The 24,183-nt window shown below is 39.4% G+C and overlaps 1 protein-coding gene across 4 annotated transcripts in view; it reads right to left on the bottom strand.

The window, feature by feature from the left end:
- Window positions 1-24,183, bottom strand: part of ivns1abpa (influenza virus NS1A binding protein a) — a 29,265-nt gene that overhangs the window by 4,385 nt on the left and 697 nt on the right. For 2 of the 4 annotated variants that reach the window (XM_072573643.1, XM_072573645.1), the window contains exons 2-14: window positions 21,136-21,411; window positions 20,268-20,406; window positions 18,648-18,817; window positions 17,801-17,876; window positions 16,823-16,996; window positions 16,419-16,544; window positions 11,520-11,627; window positions 10,597-10,717; window positions 10,087-10,311; window positions 5,184-5,305; window positions 4,789-4,915; window positions 4,581-4,712; window positions 4,188-4,361 (exon numbers count right to left, since the gene is read on the bottom strand). In XM_072573643.1, coding sequence (XP_072429744.1) covers window positions 4,188-4,361; window positions 4,581-4,712; window positions 4,789-4,915; window positions 5,184-5,305; window positions 10,087-10,311; window positions 10,597-10,717; window positions 11,520-11,627; window positions 16,419-16,544; window positions 16,823-16,996; window positions 17,801-17,876; window positions 18,648-18,817; window positions 20,268-20,378 — 1,666 coding nt within the window. In that variant the 5' untranslated portion in view covers window positions 20,379-20,406; window positions 21,136-21,411. Of the gene's footprint in view, window positions 1-4,187; window positions 4,362-4,580; window positions 4,713-4,788; window positions 4,916-5,183; window positions 5,306-10,086; window positions 10,312-10,596; window positions 10,718-11,519; window positions 11,628-16,418; window positions 16,545-16,822; window positions 16,997-17,800; window positions 17,877-18,647; window positions 18,818-20,267; window positions 20,407-21,135; window positions 21,412-23,873; window positions 24,093-24,183 lie in introns of those variants that run through there. The other 2 variants (XM_072573646.1, XM_072573644.1) reach the window with 2 other exon arrangements.

Below are 24,183 nucleotides of genomic sequence, written 5' to 3'. Positions count from 1 at the left end.
ACTTAAGTTTGTGGAACAGCTGTCCATTTGGAAGTAGAAAACTCCAGAGACAAAGGGTTAACCCTACACTCCAAGCTGAACTGGGAAATAAGAATCCAGTTTGTCCCTAAGATAAAGAATATTCTGATGTCCTCTTTGCCCATTTGTTTCCTATAGTTGCCTAAAATGGTTAAAGACTCAAACAAAAGTGGAACTGGAGTTTAAAATTTTATAGTGGTACTAAAAGCTTATAGTAGTACTAAATTTCATGTAACAAAGTTGTGTGCTGTTTGTAGTAAATATTACTTATGTAATGCAGAGTAACTGTATGAAATGGCTGGCTTCACATAGCTCAAACTATTTGGGTACTTTATTGCAGCAGTTAAGACATAACCTGGGTGCTTTAAAAAAAAAGTGGCCTTAGATTGGTTCATGAATATAAATGATACATAGTAAGCAATGATTTGATTAGAGTACTCTTTAGCCCTCAGGATAACCTTGTGTGGGGTGCCTACCACACTGAGGAATACACAGGATATGAATTTCACTGATGGCAATAATCACAACTGTTGCAGACTGGAGGCTCCTCAGCTAACTCAGTGCTAACTCTCAGAATAAGCATGATGACTTTGTGCCATTCTTGTCTTTTCCCATAACTCCATATTTTCTTCTCAAATCCAATCAATTGCACCCACTACCACAACACTACCAGATAGCATACTCCAGACTGGAGCCATTTGCTGTCAGATGATATGGCATTTGCTTTTTGGAAAGCCTTATAAACCTATATCCCCTCATTCTCAAACCTTTTAACAAGAAGGGAACACTTTCTAGAGAAGACCTTAAAAAGTTGGCCATTCAGCCTACAGTGATGAAGCAGACGCAAGATTTGATAACAAATCCATTTTCTTGTCTTCTTCCCCCCCATAACCCTCAATGCACTTGCTGATTAAAAATCTCTCAGCTTTGAATATACCCAATGACCCAGCCTTGACAGCATTCTGTAGAAAAGATTCACTACCCTCAAGAAACTCCTCATCTCAGTCATAAATAAAACAATCCCTTAGGAGATGATGCCTATACACTCCCAAAAGAGGAAACAATCTTTACACATCTTTCCTGTGAAGTTATCAAGAGAGAGAGAGGGAGGAAGGGAAAAACAGACACTCAATCACTCAGGTCACTGCCCAGGCCCTGTCAGGGTGGAACATGGGGATCAGTCAGAAAGCAACCACCGCTCGATCTCATGTGAACTGCATTCCCATTCTCTGGGTTTTATGTCAGGGCAATGTCATCTCATTCTTTTTGAAATTTCAACAAGTACAGATCCAAACTATACAGCCCTCCTCATAAGAGAGTCCCTCCATAACTTGGTATTAGCAGAATGAAGCTTCTCTAGACAGCCTCCAATAGCAGTCCATCTTTTGTTTTTAAAAAAAAACTGTTCAGTATTCCAGCTATGTCTTAAAGTTTTAGAAAAGCCCCATTCAGAATAATACAACATGGAAAACAGACCCTTTGGTCCAAGTCAGCACCAACTATGTTCCCGAACTAAGCTCATCCCACCTGCCTGTGCTTGGGCTGGATCCCTCCAAACCATTCCTATTCATGTACTTGTCCAAATGTCTTAAACATTTTAACCATACCTGCATCCACTACTTCTTCTGGCAGTTCATTCCACACACTAACCACTATAAACAAAGATGTCCTCTAAATCAACCCCCCCCACCCCACCTGAAAAAAACTATGTCCCCTAGTTTTGAACTCATCTGCACTAGGGAAAAGAACCTGGTCAGTCACCTTATCTATTTCATTATGATTTTATAAACTTCCAAAAAAGTCACCTTTCAACCTCAAATTCCAGTAAAAAAAGGTCGCAGTCTACCTCAAACTCTTCACTCTGCCAACATCCTGGCCTAATCTTTTCTGTACCTTCTCCAGCTTAATCTCCTTTCTATAACAGGGCAACCAGAAGTGGACACAGTACTCCTGAAGAGGCCTCACCAACATCCTGTACAACCTCAACATGACATCCTAATTCCTATACTCAAAAAGGTTTCAGCAAAGAAAGTGTGCTAAACACCTTTTTAAGCCATCCTGTCTACCAGTGACGTAAATTTCAAGGAATTACGTACTTGAACCCATAGGTGTCTTTTCGACACTACCCAGGACCCTACCATTAATTGGTTAGTCCTGTCATTGTTTGCTTTACTAAATTGCAATATCTTATTTATCCAGATTAAACTCCAGCTACCACTCCCCTGCCCACTGACCCAATTGATCAAGGTCCCTTTGTAATCTTAAGATAACCTCCTTCACTGTCTACTATAATCACCAATTTTGGTATCATCTACAAACTTACTAACCAGGTTTCCTAAGTGATTTGGATGAAAATAAGATAACAAACAAAACTGGACCCAGCACCAATCCGAAGGAACACCACTGGTCACTGGCCTCCAGTCCAAAACAAAAAGCCCTCCACCACCATAAAGCCAATTTTGTATCCAATTTGCCAGCTCACCGAGCCCCACGTGATCTTTCTTTACTAATTCGTCTACCATGCAGAAACACATCAAAGTCTTTACTGAAGTCCATTTAAACAACATCTACCACTCTGCCCTCAGTTGTCTTGGTCACTTCCTCAAAAATTCTCAAATCAAGTTTGCTCCCTAATCAATCCTTGCCTCTCCAAATGCATGCAAATCCTATCTTTAATTTACCTTCAATAAACTTACCTACCACTCAAGTTTAGTTTCCCCAGACTTCTCCTGACAGTCTCAAACATTGGAGGATGGTTAGCATAGTGCCAGTCATGTTTATAAGTGATAAGAATATTTGTTAGGGTCCCCTGCAATTTCCTCCCTAAACTTTTCACAACGTTCTGGGATACACTTGATCAGGTCCTGGAGATTTATTATCTATTTCTTAAGACTTCCAGCACTTCCTCTTCTGTAATGTGATCGGTTTTCAAAACATCGATATTTCAGAGTTTCTGGCCTCCATTCCAAACAGATGCAAAATATTCATTTAAATGTCTCTCAACCTCAGGAGATGGGAACACAAAGACAACCTTGATTTTTAAAGGGGTCCAAATCTCACTCTTAAATGTATTTGTCAAATATTTTGGATTATTCTAACCTTATCTGCTAAAATGATATCTTATATCCCCTCTTTCCTTTGGAGGGAGAGGTCATTTCCCATTCCCTGCCAAACTCAGTTGCTTTTTTTTTGTCATTCATGGATGATTCCCAAATTCCCTCTGTTGCACAGATTTCTGCAGTCTTTGTCAATTTAAAATTTCCTGCCAGAAGTGCGTGACTTCACATTTTCCCCACATTATATTTCATCTGCCACGTTTTTGCCCAAATACAACCTGTCTAAATCCCTCTGCAGATTATCAGCCTCACTTTCCTATGTGGCCAGCTGCACACTTGGATATAATATGTTCGCTTACCTCATCTTAGTCATTAATATATTCTCCCCATTTAATTTGTCCAGATGTTTCAGTTTTGAAAACTTATATCAAAGACTCTTGTAGACTCACCCTTGGAGTAAAATTAATCCCAATTTAAACAAATCTTTCATAATTGAAGCTTCTAATTCCTGGCAATAACTCTTCTATACCACTTATCTGTGCTGTATTGTTCTATACCACTTAAATGTAATGCTCAAAACAGTATGTGGTACAGGTTATTCTAGTACAACATGCATTTCATTAATACAAATTTGCCGTAATACAGTTAACAAATTGAGAACACTCTCTAAAACACGATTTTTTCTATAATGTGGGGCTTCACAAGAATGCAGCCATCGCATTACAGAAGGAGAACTACTTGTACTGAAGTCTAATGTCTCATACAAGTTCAGCAAAACCTCTATTGATAAGGGTGCACAGTACACGAACAAAGTCTAACATTTTGTATGTTTTACTAACTGCTCTCCACCTACATAACATTTATACAAATACATGCAGGTCTAATTCTACACACTGAAGCATAAGGGACAACAGCTTTCAGGTATGTGCTCCATTAGAACAATAAGAACTAATTTGGCTGACTGATCAATGCTTGCTTTTCATGCAATATAAAGTGTGTTTCTCCCTTTGAGACTTGAGAATTCTTGCACCACCTCCATTCTCTTAGAGGTACAAAGTATGCACTTCAACATGCTGATACAAAATTTAAGTGGCAAAATGTACTTGTTCTCACCATCATACACAGCTACTCCAGCTCCACGGCGAGCCATATTCATGGGTGAAACAAGAGTCCAGGTGTTATTTTCAGGATTATAGCGTTCTACAGTGTTCAGACAGTTCCAGGACTCTGCACCTCCTGCCACATATAGGTATCCATCCAGTCCACATACAGCAGCTTGATGTCTACCTAAATGTTTAAACAGTAACTTGGAATTAATACTGCCTTGTGCAGAGGTTTAGAAAAAAAACCAGCAAAGGCATAGAGTTTTAAAATAGTGACATCAAGATTTTATTCAATTGTGACTCTATATAAACTTGATTTACACATGTTACAAGTCAACTTTACATTAATATGTTTAAGCAGCAACCCCTTTTACAGATGACAGTTTATACAGAATTGACATACGTGTAATTAGAGGAGCACAATTTGTCCAGGTTTTTGAAAGTGGGTCAAAGGCATCGCAGTTTTTCAGTCCTTTCTGTCCATATGGATCTGAACCACCAACGATATACAGCTTTCCATTTAAGGAACAGACACCTGCCAACCAGAGATCAGTCATGAGTGACTTATCAAGAGGTCTGCCATCATTACATTACAACATTTGCCTACTTGCCTGCATTACAACGATTGGTTCGGAGCTCTGGCACAGAGGTCCATTCATTGGTGTTTGGATTATATGTCTCACCGCAGCAAAGCTCATCCGAGTGGCCATTGGATCCACCAGTTACATACAGTTGACCCTACAGGATAAAACACTCCCACTAAGCAACACCAAAACAGGCAAGTCTTAAGCATTTGCAAGAACGATTTAACCAAGATGAAATGAAGCAGTAATGAGAGGATTGATAAACTGTTAATTCATTTCGACAGATGAAAATCAATACTAAAATGCCAGGTTATAAATCAAATATGCTCTAAAAGAGCATGTTTAAAAACATTATAATCAAACAAATGCTCAGCTATTATAAAAAATGTTCATAAATGGTTATTTTTCTTCTACCCATTTACCATCAACACAGCCATCTGAAATCTTGCACGTGGAGTCTTCATTGGAGCAATGAAAATCCATCCATTAGTGGCAGGATCAAAACATTCTACTGTTCTTAAACACTCCTCACGATTGTAGCCACCTAAACAAGCCACAAGAATCTTAATAAATTTCAGGCCTTAAAATATGTACAAGTATAAGATAAAAGTGGCACAAAGCAACAATCCAAGTGCAAAGATTTTGCAATGTAGAAGAGGGTCTCAATAAAAAAACCGGTTAGAAAAGTTTGTTCAAATTTATTTTATTCAACAAGTCCTAAAAATCAGTGAGGGAAAACAAAAATCAATTGAGAATGGGAATAAAAAAAAAAGATAGTACTTGTTTAATTATAAAACATGCACGAGAGAAGGGCTGCTGCCATAATCTAATGTTACTTCAAGATGATAGGAAACACTGTGGCAGGATACACCCAGAATAATGTTGCAATTAGAACTAATAGGAAAAAAAAAGTAACAAAGGAGAGTCACCAACAAGGAGAGTACAAAAAAAAGTCATTATTTGTTCGCGGATGAGAGAAAATTAGGAGTTAAGTTCTTTCCAAAGAGACGATACCTCTAATTGGTATTATTTCATTTATTGAAAAAAAAACAAAACTGGAAATGATACCCTATAAAACACAAGTTCAGTTTCAACGAGATAAGTGTCAGTTCTGGAGAACTTGTTTTATGAAGGCTGTGAAAGTATTAGTGTACCAAAAAAATTCACAAGAATGGTTCCAGGGATGAGGAACTTCAGTAACTTAGGTGGATTGGATGAAGTGAGACAGTTTTCCTCTGGAGAATAGTGGGAGGAGATTTTCCTAGAGACATTTAAAACCATTGGAGGGGTCCAGACAGAATTTATACACCTGTCATTAACAGGTTGCGAAACAGGTACAGATTTATATAAATTGCAAACCAAGCCATGGCAACAAGATTTTTACACAAACACAGTAGATAGGATCTGACATCACTGTCTGGTGAAAGCAAATTAAGTAAAAAGCATTCGAAAAATAAAGAATGGGATTATTCTCAAAATTGTATCTGCAAGACTATGAAGAGACAGGGGACTGAGGGTTGACAACATGCTCTTGCAGAGCCAGCACAGACACGCACAGCCTTTCCCCATGCTGTAATCATTTTATAATCAAGAGATGTCAGTCACAATCTCTACAGAATTCCAAAACTGATTCAAGTCTGCTTCCTTCAGCTATCATCCAGATGTCTATGTTTGTGCAGAGAAAGTAAAACTGCAATTGGTCAGCAGTGAGAGCACTACAGATAGCTTTAATGTTCCTAGGTAAAATACAAGAAACAGGCATTATTGTTGCTATCGCATTTCAAACTATCTGTGCCTTAACATGCAAGGGAAGATCAATTAGATTTAAAATGGATTCTAAAAGTCTTTAGAAATCAAGCGGTTTGATTTGCAATTTATTTGTAACCCATCAAAAAAAAAGGCCTGAAAATATACAGACTCACCCATTGCTCTTGAATCTCTGCAGTTTGATTAGATTAGATTAGATTAGATTCGATTCCCTACAGTGTGGAAATAGGCCCTTCAGCCCAACAGGTCCACACCGACGCTCTGAAGAGTAACCCACCCAGACCCATTTCCCTCTGACTAACACACTTGATACTATGGACAATTTAGCATGGCCAATTCACCCTCACCTGCACATCTTTGAAATGTGGAAGGAAACAAGAGTACCCAGAGGAAACCCATGCAGAATGTGCAAACTCCACACAGAGTTTGGAGCCCAAGGCTGGAATCGAATCTGGGACCCTGGCAGCAGTGCTAACCACTGAGCCACTGTGCCGGCCACTTCAGATTCACTGGAAAAGCCAGTGCTGTTGTTTACAAGATTCCAGGTTTTTGACTCAATTACAGAAAACAGAAGAACAATGCAGTTCCAAGTCTGATTTGTGTAGAGCTTAGAGGGAAAATTTGCAGGTAGGGCTACCAGGCTTTTGTTATCATCGTAGATGGTAGCAGTGGCACACTGGAAGGTACTGGTAAAGCAGGGTTAAGTTGTTGCTGTTCATTTTTTAGATATGCAAATGGCTGCCACTATGCAGAGGGGTAGGAGATTAAAGTGGTGCTTCAGTGCTAATCAAGTGGGATACTGTTCAAACAAATGTTGCAGTTATACTCAACCAGGTAAAGTGAAAACAAAAAAAAAGGAGTGAACATAAAAAAGTAAACTCTTCGGCTGTGAGCTACTCCACATTCATCGAGATCGTAGGTTATCTATTGCGGCCTTAAGTCCATTTTCATATTTGCCCCTATAACCTCAGACTGCTTTGTAGATCAAAAATCAAATTCTGTTTTGAAGGTATTCAACGACAGCCTTGACTCAACAACCTACAGAAGAAATTCCTCTTCAGTCTTACATGGGAGACCTCTTATTTTTAAAAGCCAAATCCCACGAGTCTAAATCTAAAGAAATACCCTCTCAATAGAGAGTTTTACAGTGGTCAGAAGTAATATTTTACTATTTTTCATTAGCTGTCTTAGTTTAGATTGAAATTCTGCTGGCAAGAAAATTTAACAGTGAAGGCAAAGAACTGGTCTTGTTAACTTAGACTGCCTCAAAAAGGGAAAAAAAAAGGTGTTGGCAACAGTTTAACTTCAAGCAATGGTGGCTTTGAATATACAGAGGAACCTCGATTATCCAAATAACACTGGTGGAATTAATTTGTTCAGATAATCAAGTGCCGGATAACAGTTTAGCCAAGCATTGGACCTTGCAATCTTGCCAGATTATCCAAATTCCAGATTATCAAGGTTCTTCCGTACTAGGTGCAATTTGCTGTAAAAACAAAGTTTGAACTGAACAAGACATTTCATTAAAATAAAAACTATTAGATTGAGTTTACTAAATGCTTTGGACTATGAAAGATTTGTGGAAAGCGTGTTGGAAGGATCATTATGTTTTACTAATCAGTTATTTCTGCATTAATATTCATGGAAAAATTTGGGGGAAATGGGTTACAATAATTGGTATTATTGATGAGGATGCAAAACATTATCAGTTTTTGTATAAATTTATATCCAAAAGAATAATCAATTGTCTCTGTCCAATTGTGAACAAATTGTGTAAGTTCAATATTTTAATCAGGAATAGACAAACATTGCTATGAGCACTTTCTCCAAGTATGAAGGGAAAAATAGCCAATACTATACGCCATTTAGAATATGAAGACTATTCCAAGTAAACTAACCTAAAAATGCAAGTTTGCAAAGCTGCATAACTTCCACAGCTTAGATTAAAAAGTATCAGGGTGATGAAAAGGAATCAAGTAGGAGACAGAGTTAAGCTTATACTGATACAAAAAAAGATCAAAGAGTTAATGTGAATTTGAAAAGGACATCTACAGAATATGTACAGCACAGTTTATCAACAGGGATGTAAATTGAACTCATGCGAAGTGAACTGTAAAAACACATTTTAATAAGAGAAAAACCTATAATTGTCATTGACTGTTTCATAAAGAATCTTCGTAAAACCCGGTCAAAAGAGGGTCTGCCAGCTTGTCAGAATAAAGTCAATAACTGTACTAAAGATCAAGTGATTGTTTTAAGTGATCACGACATACAACATTAACTTCTACAGCCTAGGAATAAACATTTGTAAGAACATTTGTAATTTAGTCATAACAGGCCAAACAGAAGTATTATCTCACTTTTATAGTACATTTTTACCAGTCCACTTTAGCCAATACTCTTGGCGGCATGGTGGCTCATTGGTCAGCACTGTTGCTTCAGTGCCAGGGACCTGGGTTCGAATCCAGCCTCTGGCAACGGTCTTTGCAGAGTTTGCACATTCTCCATGTCTGCATGGGTTTCCTCCCACAGTCCGAAGATGTGCAGGTGAATTGGCTATGCTATATTGCCCATGTTAGGTGCATTAGTCAGAAGGAAATGGATCTGGCTGGGTTACTCTTCAGAGGGTCGGTGTGGACTAGTTCGGCCGAAGGGCCTGTTTCCACACTGTAGGGAATCTAAGCTGATCTTTTAGTTTCCTTTTCAAGTTTACACCACTTGTTATAGACCCACCATACTTCTAGAGTCAGAGATGTGCAGCAGGGGGAACAGATCCTTTGGTTGGCATGGACGAGTTGGATCAATATCCTAACATAATCCAGCCCCATTTGCCAGCATTTGACCCATATCCCTCTAAACCCTTCCTATTCATATACCCATCCAGATGCCTTTTAAATGCTGTAATTGTACCAGCCTCCACTACTTCCTCTGGCAACTCCTTCTATACACATACCACCTCCTGCATGAAAAAGTGTGACTTCTGCCCTGTAGGTGGCAGCCAGCAGGCAAGTTATTTGCTGTGCAGTTCCCAGTCTCAGATTTGTTCTTGTACTTATACAACTGATCCAGTTCAACTTCTGGTCAATGGTGATCCCCAGGATGTTGATGTGGAATCAGGGATGGTAAATCCATTAGAGGAGTTGGGTTTGTTTTGGACATATACTCAAGTCTTGAGTAGGATTTATGAGCCCAAGCCTAAATTGTCTTTATGTAGCCGCTTAAGGGCACAGATTTTCTTCAGTGGCTGCTAACAGTTCAAACAAAATAAAAACATTTCTCATATCCACAGTTCTTACCTTAGTTAGTGGAAGATCATTAATGGAGCAACTAGATCTAGGTCACTACGCTGAGTAGCTCTCACAGCAACTTCTAGAAGTGAGACACTTGGCCTCCAGCACCCACAACCTTCTCTGTGCTGGAAATTACTGATTTATGCTTATATACAAAGAAGGACTGAGTAACAGGAACTGAAAACTCCAGGGGATAAAAACAAAGACAAAAATGCCCTTCCACTTATTTATATGGAAACTTGTTGGAACACTTTGAATTTGGACTCACCAGCAACAATGAGTTTGCCATTCAGCTCTGCTGTTCCTAGACCAGAGCGGGCATACTGCATGGGGGGCAAGAGCTTGCCATCTTCATCTTCAATTTCAACTTCAAAACTGATACTCTTGATTAGACATGGAGTGCTGATGGGTGAACTGTGGGGACTATTGCGGCCATGAATGAAAATGACACACAGTACACCATTTAAGACAGCCAAACAAAGATACGTAGTGCCTGAAGGACAAAGCAGAAGAAATGACTTGTCAGCAAGTAGGCAGAGGTCTACACACAAATGCAACCTAGCCATGCATCCAATGTGGTGGATAAAACCTTTCCAACATGCCTACATAGAATGGCAGGGCATATTCAAAATTTGACTCCCTCAGCAAGCTATCCAACCCATTGCAAGAAATTAAAGTAGAATTGCATACTTGCAGCGAAAAAGCTTCATGTAATTTCTTCTCCCTTAAAATTGATTAACTATGTTCCCAATAAGATTGCTATAGATAGGTAACTTACATGATGTTTTCTCCGATGCAATGATTTTCCACTCATCTTTGTTTGTTTGCACTTGAGTGCTCAGAATTCCAGGAGAGATGCTATGCATCTGTCGATGGCTGTTCTCCCGCGGAGATGTCTTCTGCAAAATCAAATGGGCAGCTAGAAAACCTAGCTAGGCTACACCTGCATTTATCTTCTACCTTCACACCCTATTCCTCCTTCATACCAAGGTTACTTAAAATCATATGCAAGAAACTACTGCTATCAACTTCCAAAACAAATAACATCTATTCACTTCCCTCAAACAATATGCAATAAAATAGCCACCAAAAAATGAATACCATTACTTACGTACATAATGCATGTAAAAAAGTGGTGCTTAAAAAAAATTACAAGTACCAAAACTAAAGCACTCTAGAGATACAGGAGGCAGACTAAACACTGGACAGTTAATTCAACCATGTGGGTAAACAGCACTATACACACTTTATAGATTTGTCAAGTCTCCACAATGTCCCAGTAGGGCCCTACAATTTGTGCTATTCAGGTTGGTGGCAACTGAATGTTTAGCATCTCCTCAAAAGCAGGAGGAAAATTACCCAATATGCACATCAGGCGATGCTAGAAACAACTTTAAGAATAGCTCCAGTCAAAGCTCAACAAGTTATAAATCTCCTTCTATGCTAAGGAAGAATATGGTCAGCAAGGGAAAACACCTCAAAACAGGTTTACTACATTACATCGGGTGGCACACTGTGGTATCTCAAACCGACTTCTAAATCCTACATCCTTCAGCTTTACACTACGCAAGACGGACAGCTCAAAACCTGCATTAGACTGACCATATAAGCAAAATGAAAATTCTGTGCTAGCCTGATTAGTGGGAATTGAACATACCATCCCAACTAATATTCACATGTGCACCCCTTAGTATTCAGTACCTGTACAAACTGAATGTGGTCATCATCAATGCCAAACACTTCAGCCTGTCCATCTAGTACGCTCCCATCAAGCAGTTTGTGATCAGCAGAGTAGTACAAGGTTTGAACCTGCAAAACAGCAACAAATACCCATGTGGCTACTGTTCCATAGCAACAAGTTAGTTCACACAAGCTCTTGGTTACTTTTAGGTTCTTTAATCCTGGAAGGTCTCTGCTTTCTTGAAGAGGACTGCAGTTGGTTGACAGAAAATTTAAGTCATTGCACGATGGTAGAAACTTGAAGTAAATAGATGATAGATTCTTTGCACTCAGTTCCTTTCGATATCTGAAGTGTAGGAAATCCACTGACAAAATGAAACAGGAGTATTGTTTTGCACCGCATAAGTTTCTCTTATGCTGCTAGGGAGAACTGTGCAAGGTAAATACAGGAACTCCAGAAAACTAACAACTATTTCCTTATAAATATAGAGATTACAAATATTTGGCCTTTGAAGGTGGTAAATTAATATTAACTGGGCAATTTTTAAGTCTATATCTTTTTCCTCCAAGAACCTGATTTATAGCCTGGAGATAAGACTATCTGGTGTTAAATTTCATATTTGCAATCTTTCTCCAAGTCACGCGAGAGTCAGTTGCTGCCACAATCTGCAGTCTAAGTGAATCTAGAATGCAAAGGACCACCTGATTTAACTCTGTACCTACTAAAGTAGTTAGACTGTCAACTTTCAGAATTTAATTGTTATGAAAGTCTACTCCACAAGAGAAGCAAAGATTGGAAAATAGGCCTGGAAAAAGACAACCTCAAATCTTTAAATCTGGGGTCAGGTTCTAAAGTAACATTTTACAATCTAGATATAAAAAGGAGTAACTGGAAAACAGTACTGGTTCACCACTGGAACACTACTAGATGCAGAAATCTTGTCAGTTGTACTTTGAGACTAGAGGAACCTTGATTATCTGATTGACAATTATCCGAATTTCGGATTATCTGAAGATTATCAAGGTCCTGACAGAAACATTACAAAAAGGTGTTTCAATACTGATCCATTCTTTCGTTTAGAATGATTAAAATGAACTCTGCTTACTAAAATGCTGCCGAGAACAGTCCTAGACAGATAGGAGCCCAGGCACCATCTCCAAATGATTGACCGCCCACCCTTTCTCCCACATACTTCCCTGTGTAGAACTCCAGGGAAAGTATCCTAAACCCCCCCCCACCCCCCCCAACTTCCCCAGATAATCTCTCCAACATTGCCCTGTACAGGGCATAGATGGAACTTAAAAGGTTGCAGTAAAAGGTTGTGTGCATGCTCCATTTTGAGACCCCCCCACCCCCCACCTGAAAAAAAAAGGCAGCAGTCTTGCTGTTACTGTCCAGTCCGGCTGAAGGGTGGGGGCAGGGTTGAAAGAGGTTGGGAGGGGGCTCTCGCAGTGAGGTGCTGCCTTGTCTCCTGACCAGGGAGTGGACTTAGCAAGTGCGCTCTGTGACAACCCCATTGAATTATTTTTTGGGGGGCTTCAGCAATGCTGCAAGTCCCTTAAACACAAGTGTGTGTCTACTCAAACAAATACCTGGAGACACAGAGGGAGCAAGGCAAGCAGAGTGAGGAAAACAAAGAAAACTTCAGAAAACACAGCTCCAGCGCAGAGGCATTGAATCAATTAACCGAATAATCAATTATCCAAACAAAATAGTGCCCACCCATCTCGATCAGATAATTGAGGTTCCTCTGTATTCTGCTGTGCTATTGTCAAACTGAAAAATACTACCTACCACAAATGTATTAATGTTCAAACCGGTACAGACTTGTTAGGTTCTGCCTAACTTGGTTAGTAAATCACAAAAATAAGAAACATCCCCTTCAAATAAATACTGGATTAGTGGTGCTGGAAGAGCACAGCAGTTCAGGCAGCATCCGAGGAGCAATAAAATCGACGTTTCGGGCAAAAGCCCTTCATCAGGAATAAAGGCAGAGAGCCTGAAGGGTGGAGAGAAAGTAGCATAGAGTACAATGGGTGAGTGGGGGAGGAGATGAAGGTGATAGGTCAGGGAGGAGGGTGGAGTGGATAGGTAGAAAAGAAGATAGGCAGGTAGGACAAGTCATGGGGACAGTGCTGAGCTGGAAGTTTGGAACTGGGGTGAGGTGGGGGAAAGGGGAAATGAGGAATCTGGTGAAGGCCACATTGATGCCCTGGGGTTGAAGTGTTCAGAGGCAGAAGATGAGGCATTCTTCCTCCAGGTGACTGGTGGTGAAGGAGCGACAGTGAAGGAGGCCCAGGACCTCCATGTCCTCGGCAGAGTGGGAGGGGGAGTTGAAATGTTGGGCCATAAAGGTGGTGTGGTTGATTGGTACGGGTGTCCCGGAGATGTTCCCTAAAGCGCTCTGCTAGGAGGCGTCCAGTCTCCCCAATGTAGAGAAGACCGGATCGGGAGCAACGGATATAAATGATATTGGTGGATGTGCAAGTAAAAACTTTGATGGATGTGGAAGGCTCCTTTAGTGCCTTGGATGGAGGTGAGGGAGGTGATGTGGGCACAGGTTTTGCAATTCCTGCAGTGGCAGGGGAAGATGCCAGAATGGGAGGGTGGGTTGTAGGGGGGCGTGGACCTGACCAGGTAGTCACGGAGGGAACGGTCTTTGCAGAAGGCGGAAAGGGGTGGGGAGGGAAATATATCCCTGGTGGTGGGGTCTTTTGGAGGTGGCGGAAATGTCGGCAGATGATTTGGTTTATGCGGAGGTTGGTAGGGTGGAAGGTGAGCACCAGGGGTGTTCTGTCCTTGTTACGGTTGGAGGGGTGGGGGTCTGAAGGCGGAGGTGCGGGATGTGGATGAGATGCGTTGGAGGGCATCTTTAACCACATGGGAAGGGAAATTGCAGTCTCTAAAAAGGAGGCAACCTGGTGTGTTCGGTGGTGGAACTGGTCCTCCTGGGAGCAGATACGGTGGAGGCAGAGGAACAGAGAATACGGGATGGCATTTTTGCAAGAGGTCGGGTGGGAAGAGGTGTAATCCAGGTAGCTGTGGGAGTCGGCGGGTTTGTAAAAAAAATGTCAGTGTCAAGTCGGTCGTCACTAATGGAGATGGAGAGGTCCAGGAAGGGGAGGGAGGTGTCAGAGATGGTTTACCCTTAAAATAAATGTCTAATAAAATCTCAAAATCTCCAAGTCGGTCTTGCTCAGCTAGCTCTCTCCTCTATTTAATTATGACTAGCACTAATCACTGAACTAGTCCAAAATATCAATGCTATTTTACACAGGTCACTGATGAAAAAAGCTTTATTTTTGCATATCATATTGTTGTTTCTGTCAATACACAATACTATCAACAGCTTTGTCTTAAACTTTAAAAAAATACTAAAATCATAAAATTGCAAGAGATTTTGCTCAAATATCTTTCCATTCAAGATTATAATCCCAATTCCAACTGGTCTTCAAAATCATCAGTACCTAGTTATAGTGCAGCAATACCATTTGAGCAAACCATCAACCCAGAGACTGTCACAGAAATAGCAACTGCAACCACATTTTATTTGAAGATAGAGGTCCACATGTTAATCCATTAGCAATGTTTTGTTTTTCACTGTTAAGATATCAACTAGGAAGTTCACTTGTGATCTGCATTTAAAGGAAGTACAAAATACAGATAACAAAGACTACAGAATGAGTCTGTGATGCATGCAGTGAACAGGTGCACAATTGGAGTTAGTCTTAAAATTTCTAAGTTTTGTGCAATAACCAAATAAACTTGTTTGAACTGAATACTTCCATTTTTCCTCAAACATCATTCAATAATTTTTTCAGCCAGAATACCTTAGAAACCCACTTTCTGAAAAAGATAATGAAAATCTGAAGTGTTGGAGTAGAAATAAAAAAAAGGAAAATATAAAAGACAGTGTGCATATCATGCAAGCATTGGCACAAGTACATAAAGGGAGAAAAAAAGAACAAAGAAAACAATAATATTGAGTGTGAGATGAAACAAGATAGGAGGCGGCTCACATGGAGCAAACACTATGTGCCAACGGGCCTGTTTACATGCTATGGAATTCCATACAACTGCCTGCCAACCAGATGCACAATATTTCCCCCAACAGAGTGCTGGTCCAATTAATCTCAAATTTATCATGACCCCTTCAAATAATGTAATGAATAGAATTCATGGCCTGTGCAACATTAAATCGGAAGAACTGCAATTAGAAAACAACTTACCAGGTAAATATTCCCAGTTCATACTTAAAGCAAGCCTTTTTTTTGTGCCCCTTTAGAGAATGTTAACATTTTCGAGAATTAAAATGCTTTTCCAAAAACCACCCCAAAAAGGCAATTTTAGTCAGATTCTGCTACAATGTTGTAACTTATAATGTAAGTAACCTTAATAATCCTGCAAAGGAGCAAACACCATTAAATCAACTCTTGCCCAAAGCAAAATTCTGCAGACTTTAGGGAAAGGCCGCTGCTTCCTTATGAGTCACTACCCTCGCAGCATCTTCCATTTTCTTCAGGCTTGTAGTATCCTACTTTTGTTAGATTAAACCTAAGGAAATAAAAATCAATTGGGAGGGACAGAAATTAGAATATTGTACTTACTCAAATGGATTAGCTGTGGAAGGAAGCAATTATACATAGAAAAGTACCTCTTCTCCCTTTGTCTAAAGCTTTTTTTCCCCCCTACACTGCAAGACAGATATTCCAAAACAGATTTCCAAAAATAAAAAGCATCATAGCAGGGAAAACAAAAAGACTAAACAATTTATACTGCTCACCTTCACACCCCACTTTCTCAGCTTAGGGGCACCTACAGCAAAATTTAAATTCTTTAGGATCATAGTTTATTAAATCATACTGTAATAGTGCAAACCTCCACATAACCATAAACATTCATTTTTTGTTCATACTAACCTCTTCCATCAGTTCTTCCAGGTTTTTTCCGTTCTCCCAGACACTACGCTGCACCCAGTTGATTACCTTTGTGTAAACTTTACCATTGCTTGGCAAGGAGACATTTTTGTCCAATATCACCTCCAACTGAAAATAAAATAAAAAGATTCAATGAAAAGTAGTATCTCAGTTTCAAGTATCCAAATGCAATAAGTATCTTTACAGCTAGGCTTAAAAAAAAAGGGTTAAACAAAATCCAAGCATTATAGCCAAAGAGTATTCTTCCATACAGGAAGAAAGTTCAACAGGAAGTAAAACAAACAGCAATTATGCTGCGCTTTGAAAATAGCAAGTTCAAACTATTCTAGATTTAAGAAAGGATGATGGCATGTTAGACCAAAGTGCTCAATTTCTCATTTGTTTACCTTTAGTCGTGGAAGTTTTAGAAATTCATCTTGCTCTGAAATCTCCAACAAGTTTTCCTGAATGCAACAGTCAATCTGGCCCAAGAGCCGAGTATCTCCCATTTGGCTGGCAAAGTTTCGATAAGAAATGCAATTTTGGACATCCATCCTGGACAGTATATAATCACCACAAACCTAACAATGATACATTAGAACAAATTAGCAGTTTATTGAACAATTCAATGCAGTGAGGGGGTAGTGGTACAGTAGGAATTAAACAAATACTAGCCACAATGAATGTAAACCAAGGGAATTTTAAAAACTCACTGAAAAGGCACACTACACAGTCACTTAGGGTGCATAAAAGCACAGAGCCGGCTTTCGCCATTATATTCTCAATGTAAAAAAACATTCTAGTACACATTAAACACAACTGCCAGAATAAGTGACATTCTACATATGTAATTAAGTCAAAAAAGTGAAAAGTTGTATGTTTGCATAAGTTTAGCTTCTCAGCAAGTGCAGCATCATTAACTAGGTGGAATAAAGTGTCATGGGAAAACAGTTTCATCTACCCACCAATATCAATGTTATTACCCCGCAGAGTCTTACAAATACAAAGCAATATTCTTCGGTTTAAATGAAGCACACTTGCAGTAGCTTGTCTCACTACACAGCACTCATTATATACATTACTATGACTGATTTCCGAATACCAGTTACACCTAGGTTTATCTAGTTTAGGGGAATTAAAACAAAACAAGGATTTTGCACCGAAACAAAAATGGTTAAATAAGAGAAAGACAGAATAAAGCAAACTGGGAAATTGACAGGTGATAATGCCTTTCAACCACATTCAGGGGAAAAAAATTCTGACTAAAGCTAAAACAAAAAAAAAAGAGACTAGAGTTGACAATTTCATTTTAGTGAAGTCTCAAAACTCCTGTACCCAAATGCCAAGCATCTGACAGATTACCACTTATACACAGATATACACACCTGTCTCACTCGATCCATCTTCAGTTTTTTGGCTGCTGAATACACATCTTTTACCAGTTCTTTATCTGCTTTAAGCCTGCAAATTCAAATTTTAAAAAAGTCAAGTTCTAAAGTCCACTGAAGTCCACGAAGGAATTTTACAATTCTTAGAAAAAGTTTAAGAAATTCCTACTGAAGCAATTGGCCAAAATATTTTGACAAATCAAAGCAAGCAACTAATTCTGGCTATAAAAAAATTGACAACATTTGATTTACAAATGGATCAATAAATACCAGTAAGAATAAACAACTTATTAAAGCTTATGTAGGTTAACAAGCAAACCAGATTGCTCAACTAAAAACAACTGGTCATGAACAAAGGTGAATAACTGTCAAAGGGGGGAAAAAAAAACAATTCTTGGACGCTTAGGTTACATTTTTTTTCCCCCTAAAAGAACCTGTTCAGTGATGTTATTACATACCTCTGGAGGAGCATGGACTTGAATCCACACTTCCCAGTCCATGGGTAGGGGCACTACTACTACACCACAAAAAAAGGGCCCCCCACCTCTTTGACTGTTAATAATTAGATGGAAAGGCCCGAAAACAGCTCGAATTTCTAATTTCAAATAATTGTATCACTGAATATATGCTGTGCAGATTCAAGAGCATGTACCCTGCCAGATCAGGGTCCGGAGACAGCAAAGATTCAAATGTTGTTCTCACATTGCAAAAATATCCATTTATATTTGGATATAAACTGGAACTAATAAGTTTTTACAGGTTATAATGTCAATGACAGTCATTTCAGTGCTTGACTACAGCTTCACTCCAAAAAAAAACATGTAATTTCACAAACACCACTTACTGTGCAGTGTAGGCATAATTCATCAGGATTTCAACTGCAGCTGGGTTTAGGTCATCAAACTTCACATGAGAAAACCCATGGGGATCACTATCATTGTTGAAAATTTCAAACAAGTAAGGACTGCAGCAAGCAAGAACAGCTCTGTGAGCCAGCATTTCATGTCCACACACCTTAAACAAGAAAAATATTTCAAAGCGAGAGTTAAGAGTCACAGACGTGTATAGCACCAAAACAGACCCTTCAGTCCAATTCATCCATGCTGACCAGATATCCTAAATCAATTTAGTGCCAAGTGCTGGCATATGGACATATCCCGCTAAACCCTTCCTATTCATATACCCATCCAGATACCTTTGATGTAATTGTATCAGCCTCCACCACTTCCTCTGGTAACTCATTCGATACACACACCACCCTCGGCATGGAAAAGCTGCCCCTTAGGTCCATCTTAAATCTTTCCCCTGTCACCCTAAACCTATGCCCTCTAGGTCTGGACTCCCCCACGCCAGGGAATAAACCTGGTCTATTTACTCTAGCCATGCCCCTCATTTTATAAACTTCTATAAGGTCACCCCTCAGCCCCTGACATTATAGAGAAAACAGCCCCAGCCTATTCAGCCTCTCCCTATAGCTCAATCCTCCAACCCTGGCAACATCCTTGTAGATCCTTTCAGAACCCTTTCAAACTTCACAACATCCTTCCAATAGGAGAGAGACCAGAATCGCTCACAATATTCCAAAAATGGCTTAACCAATGTCCTATACAGCTGCACATGACCTCCCAACTCTTTATACTCAATGATTTGACCAATAAAAGGAAACCATACCAAGTCTTCACTATCCTATCTACCTGCAACTCCACTTTCAAGGAGCTTTGAACCTGCACTCCAAGGTCCCTTTGTTCAGCAACACTCCTCTGAACCTTACCATTAATTGTGTAAGTACTGCTCTGATTTGCCTTACCAAAATGTAACTCCACTCATCTAAATCAAACTCCATCTGCCACTCCTCAGCTCACTGCCCACCTGAACAATGTCACCAACATTCCATGAAATAGTATTCTGGAAAAAAGTGCACAACTGGTTCCAAGATTGGCTGTATCAAAGTTAATGCTCATTTGATATTCAGAATTAGTGTCACAAACTGTCACAAGTCACTTCCCTAAACGGTAATCCCATTTCATTTGCAAACAGCTCAAAATGATCAATTTAAAATTTCAAAAAAAAAGCTGTCTTTTCCAATCCAAAATCACGCAAGTCAGAAAGAATCCAAGTTATATCCCCAAACAATCCTGTTTGTATGAAGGGCAAAATTTGAAAAAGAAAAGAATTGGTTTCCAATCCGGGACATGTTCAGACATTGGTTGGACAGATTCTGTTTCAACTTGCTAGACAGGTTGTAATTCAATGATCTGTATTCAAGACAAGAATGGTCACTTGAGATGCCAGAGGGTACCTGTGGAGTAACACCAAAATACAAGCCCCTTCTTTTAGAACAGAAAGAGGAAAAATGTAAATATAAACTAAACTAGAAAGAAACTCCTTTTTGTTAAATTGATTGTGTACCATTGTACATATATTCCTTAAAACAGGAGTTTAAGGAAGAGCAATTTGTAAATACCTGCAGTTTAACGTCGCAGAACTGCCCACTTTTTCGCAGGGCATTGAGTTTGGCCACGGATGACTCAATGAAATTCTCATCTTCAAAAACTAAGTATCCATTAGGAATCATTTTTCTTCCTTATGGGCAAAGAAGCCTGCTAAAATAAAATTCAACTTTCCAATAAATTGTAAAAATAGATTAAAGCATACCTAATCTGATCATATTTTGCACTGCTGTGTATCATGGGAAAAAAAATCACAAGAGAACTGAACTGAGTGCAAAGAACTGGATGCATGAAAAAGAACAGAGCACAGCACAAAAAGTACTTAGATTTTCATGGCTCAAAAAAGGAAACTCAGTATGTAGTCACCCAATTATCTGAATTTGCAAGTTGCAAGGAGTACCATGGTATGCATCTGAATTGTTTAGCAAATTGGTTTCTAAACGAGTATCTCGTTCAGCATTGAGATTGAAAAGGGGCAAGTAGTACAGTATTATAATAAACACATTGTTTCAATTCAGGAGATTTTGCAAATTTTTTTCCAAAAATCAAGCATTCGGGTCTAGCAATTAAAAGCAAAATTTCAGCTTTAATGAAGATAGATAACAAATCACTAATACCAAAAAGATATATAGCAAAAGTACCAACTTTACACTGTGCACTCAAATGGTTTTACTCACTCTAGAAATGTTATTCGAAACTGAAGAACCAAAGTTTAATACTTTCAATAATATCTATAAACTAATATATTCAATTAATTGGTATCAACATCCAAAAACGTTGAAAAGTGACAGACATTTCAATTGCCTAACTTTTACCATCAACAAGCACATTCTATACAAAAGAAGAACATGATATATTGTATACAACTGTTTTAAAACTTACGTAACACTGCTGTACTCCAAAAAAAAATCTAAATAAACTTCAAGAACTGAAGGCACTTCGACGGGCTTTCGGCACTCTGGATCCAGCTTTTAAACAAATTGTGAAAAAGACAATTCCCGATGTTTCAATATAGGTAGATAGTGATGAGTCCAGTAATGATAAGCCTTAAAATGGTCCTGATAGAAAGAGTCAGACTCGTAGCCAATGAAAAAGGAGTCCAAAAATACACCAAGGCTATAGACATGTATTTTGATTGTGATGTTCTTGCATATTATCCTGGAGGAAAAATACAGAATTGAAGTTACATTTTTAAATAATACACTAAGTCAATCATATCCACCAACCCTACCATTTTTTTGCCCACCATATCTCCAACCTTTCTTTTCACTGCTGCACTACAATAACATGCTTGCCATATATTTTTAAAAACTAAACAACTCGAGTGGCTCTATATATGCTCCAAACTTCCATTCTGCACAATTAAACTCTATGTTCAGCCTATCTTCAGGTTATGGAGTTGAAGCAAGGTGCTGGAAAATAGGCCACAGCTCCATTCCAATACAAACTGTTGCCTGAATCATCAAATGTGACTAAGTGACAAGTTCAAAAATAAATTAGTCTTACCTGTATAAGAAGAAACAAGACATTTCAATGCAGTTGAATATTGCAATTGTGACCAATGGGTTTATAATAGGGTGCTCATTTAGTGAGTTACAGAAATGCATTAAAAAAAACTAAGCCATTCTGGCCCTCAAATCTGCAAAATGAAGACCTCCTGACCTGACTATGGTCTCAACTATCCCATCTGACATGGCTCCCAACTCCTGTAAATTTGATGGTTTTTTTTTAAAATATAAAGCCTATGATAATACCAAAGCACAAATGCCAAATGTCTTCAATTATTTCTTCCTTGAAAATAGAAAGGGTGAGAAATTATGTTAAGTTTTCTTTCCTAGTTTAACACAGTGAAATTAAGGAACTTTGTATGACACTCTGCCACTAATTAAACAGTGATGAATCTTTCCCTTCTAATACTCAAGTATATATTAAAAGAAAATTGCTACATAGTGCATGTACTTAATGACACCACAAATGCAAATGACAAAATGAACAGATCCTGTGGCATCATTGTAGCACGGCCTGACCAAGAGATACAAATAAAAACCAACTTGTTTTTGACTGATCTATACAAAGCACTGGCATGCCACTACTATAATAAAACACACGGCTGCGGTTATGCTAATGTGGGCAAGATTCTACAGCATTAAATCACTTAAATACGAGGGCACCTTGATGGAGATCATCAACACACACCCCATCCACTAGAGAAGACAAGTCTAAAGATGTTGAAAGCAGAGTTCAACATCAGATCAATAATGAAATTTATTGCAAGAATAAGTGACTTTGATCGTGTTGATGTGAATATAGCTTCAAAAACAGGTCAGATGGAGCAAGTGACCTGGCTAAGAGGTTATTTGTTACTCCCTCCAGTGGAGGCAGATATGGGCTGGGAAAATGACACCTGGTAACACTCCACTAGGTAGTACATGGAGTCTGCTGCCATTGCATAAGTGGTATAAGGGCTGTCTTGTATAAAAAGCCAAGATATGAAGGAAAACGCTAGATGAGCTAGAAACAAGTTTAATACACAGGTACCAGTTTTTAAAAAGGAGGGTTATAGAAATAGGGTTGGAGAATAGGATTTGCTGGATAGCTCTTTCGCGAACAACGACATACGTAACGGGTCAAATCGAAGGATCGACCCTTCTGTACTGTAAATTTCTATGGATTCTAACAATTATTTTCACTTTCAAAAGAAGCTCAAATGCCGACAGCACCAAAACGCACACGACAGATTCTGGAGAGCCTATCAAGTGGGCCTGTCATACAGTTGCACTGGCCACTATGGGTCGCTAAATGTATTCGATCTCAAGCGAGTTCTAGAATTCACCAAAGATACTGCCCGACACTAATTAATTTACAAATGTGGTTAGAGCCCCTCAACTGAAGTTCAAACGAACTTGATTTCTTAAGCAAAACTGTGACACAGGAAACTTAATTCCTTCATTGAAGTAACAAAACAGTACTTTGATATTCCAGCTGTTAAATACCGACTGCAATTCTTCGAAGAATTTACAAGCAAGAGACAGATTAAAATTCTCAGACTAAACAGTGAATTACAAAATAGTTCGAGCAAACAGGATGTGGCAAGACAAAACAAGACTTTTCTGACTCCTCCTCAAAGAAAGATGCTCAAATGCATAATCCGTCCTGAACGGCTATACAATAATACCGTCGCTCTGCATTTTCCACCCCCCAAAAAGTGTATTCGGCTTTTTACCAAAACACTGAGAATCAAATAGTAATTTTTCCATCTGTGTCAACTCCAACCACCGGATTTACAGAATCTGCATCCTCCCTCATACCAGCCCTTTGTGCCAAACCACAGCTCCCGGAGAGAAAAAAAAAGTCACTGAGTGAAATGTTAACTTTCTCCATAAAATGCGGCCGGACCGACCAGCATGTTCTCCCTGGTTTCAGATTACCAGCACCCACATCAGGTCGTGCCTGTAAGCAGTTCACGGGCTCTTACTAAATCGGATCTTCACACTGGTCGGAATAGTCTTCCCTTCAGCCAGCCCCAACACACCGCTCCTGCGAGCCCTTTTTTCAGCACACACACACACAAAAAAAACCCCACCGGATCCGAGTCTCGACTTTTCTCACGTTCTGCTGACCTGACTAACCGCAACCCTGTCATTATCGCTTGGCTCCTTCGCCCATCGTGTAACTAACTGCAGGGCCCAGAGGCACCCCCCGGTCTCCAGTGTAAAAATAACCCCTAACGAAAGGCTGTGAAGGCCCTCGGTTATTAAAGCGGACCGGTCCGAATGGCAGCGACTCCCACACGCGATCCCAGACAGACACAGGATGCCATGTGCGCGTTCCGCTCTCGTACACCCTGTACCGATCAAAACGGAGTCGGGTCAGCGGCGGCGAACCAAGCACACATGGAGGTCAGTCTCAGACTCCCCTGGTGGACACACC

This window comes from Chiloscyllium punctatum, chromosome 7 (genome assembly GCF_047496795.1).
Source record: "Chiloscyllium punctatum isolate Juve2018m chromosome 7, sChiPun1.3, whole genome shotgun sequence".
Lineage (NCBI taxonomy): Eukaryota > Metazoa > Chordata > Chondrichthyes > Orectolobiformes > Hemiscylliidae > Chiloscyllium > Chiloscyllium punctatum.
This window is presented reverse-complemented; position numbering and strand designations above follow the sequence as displayed.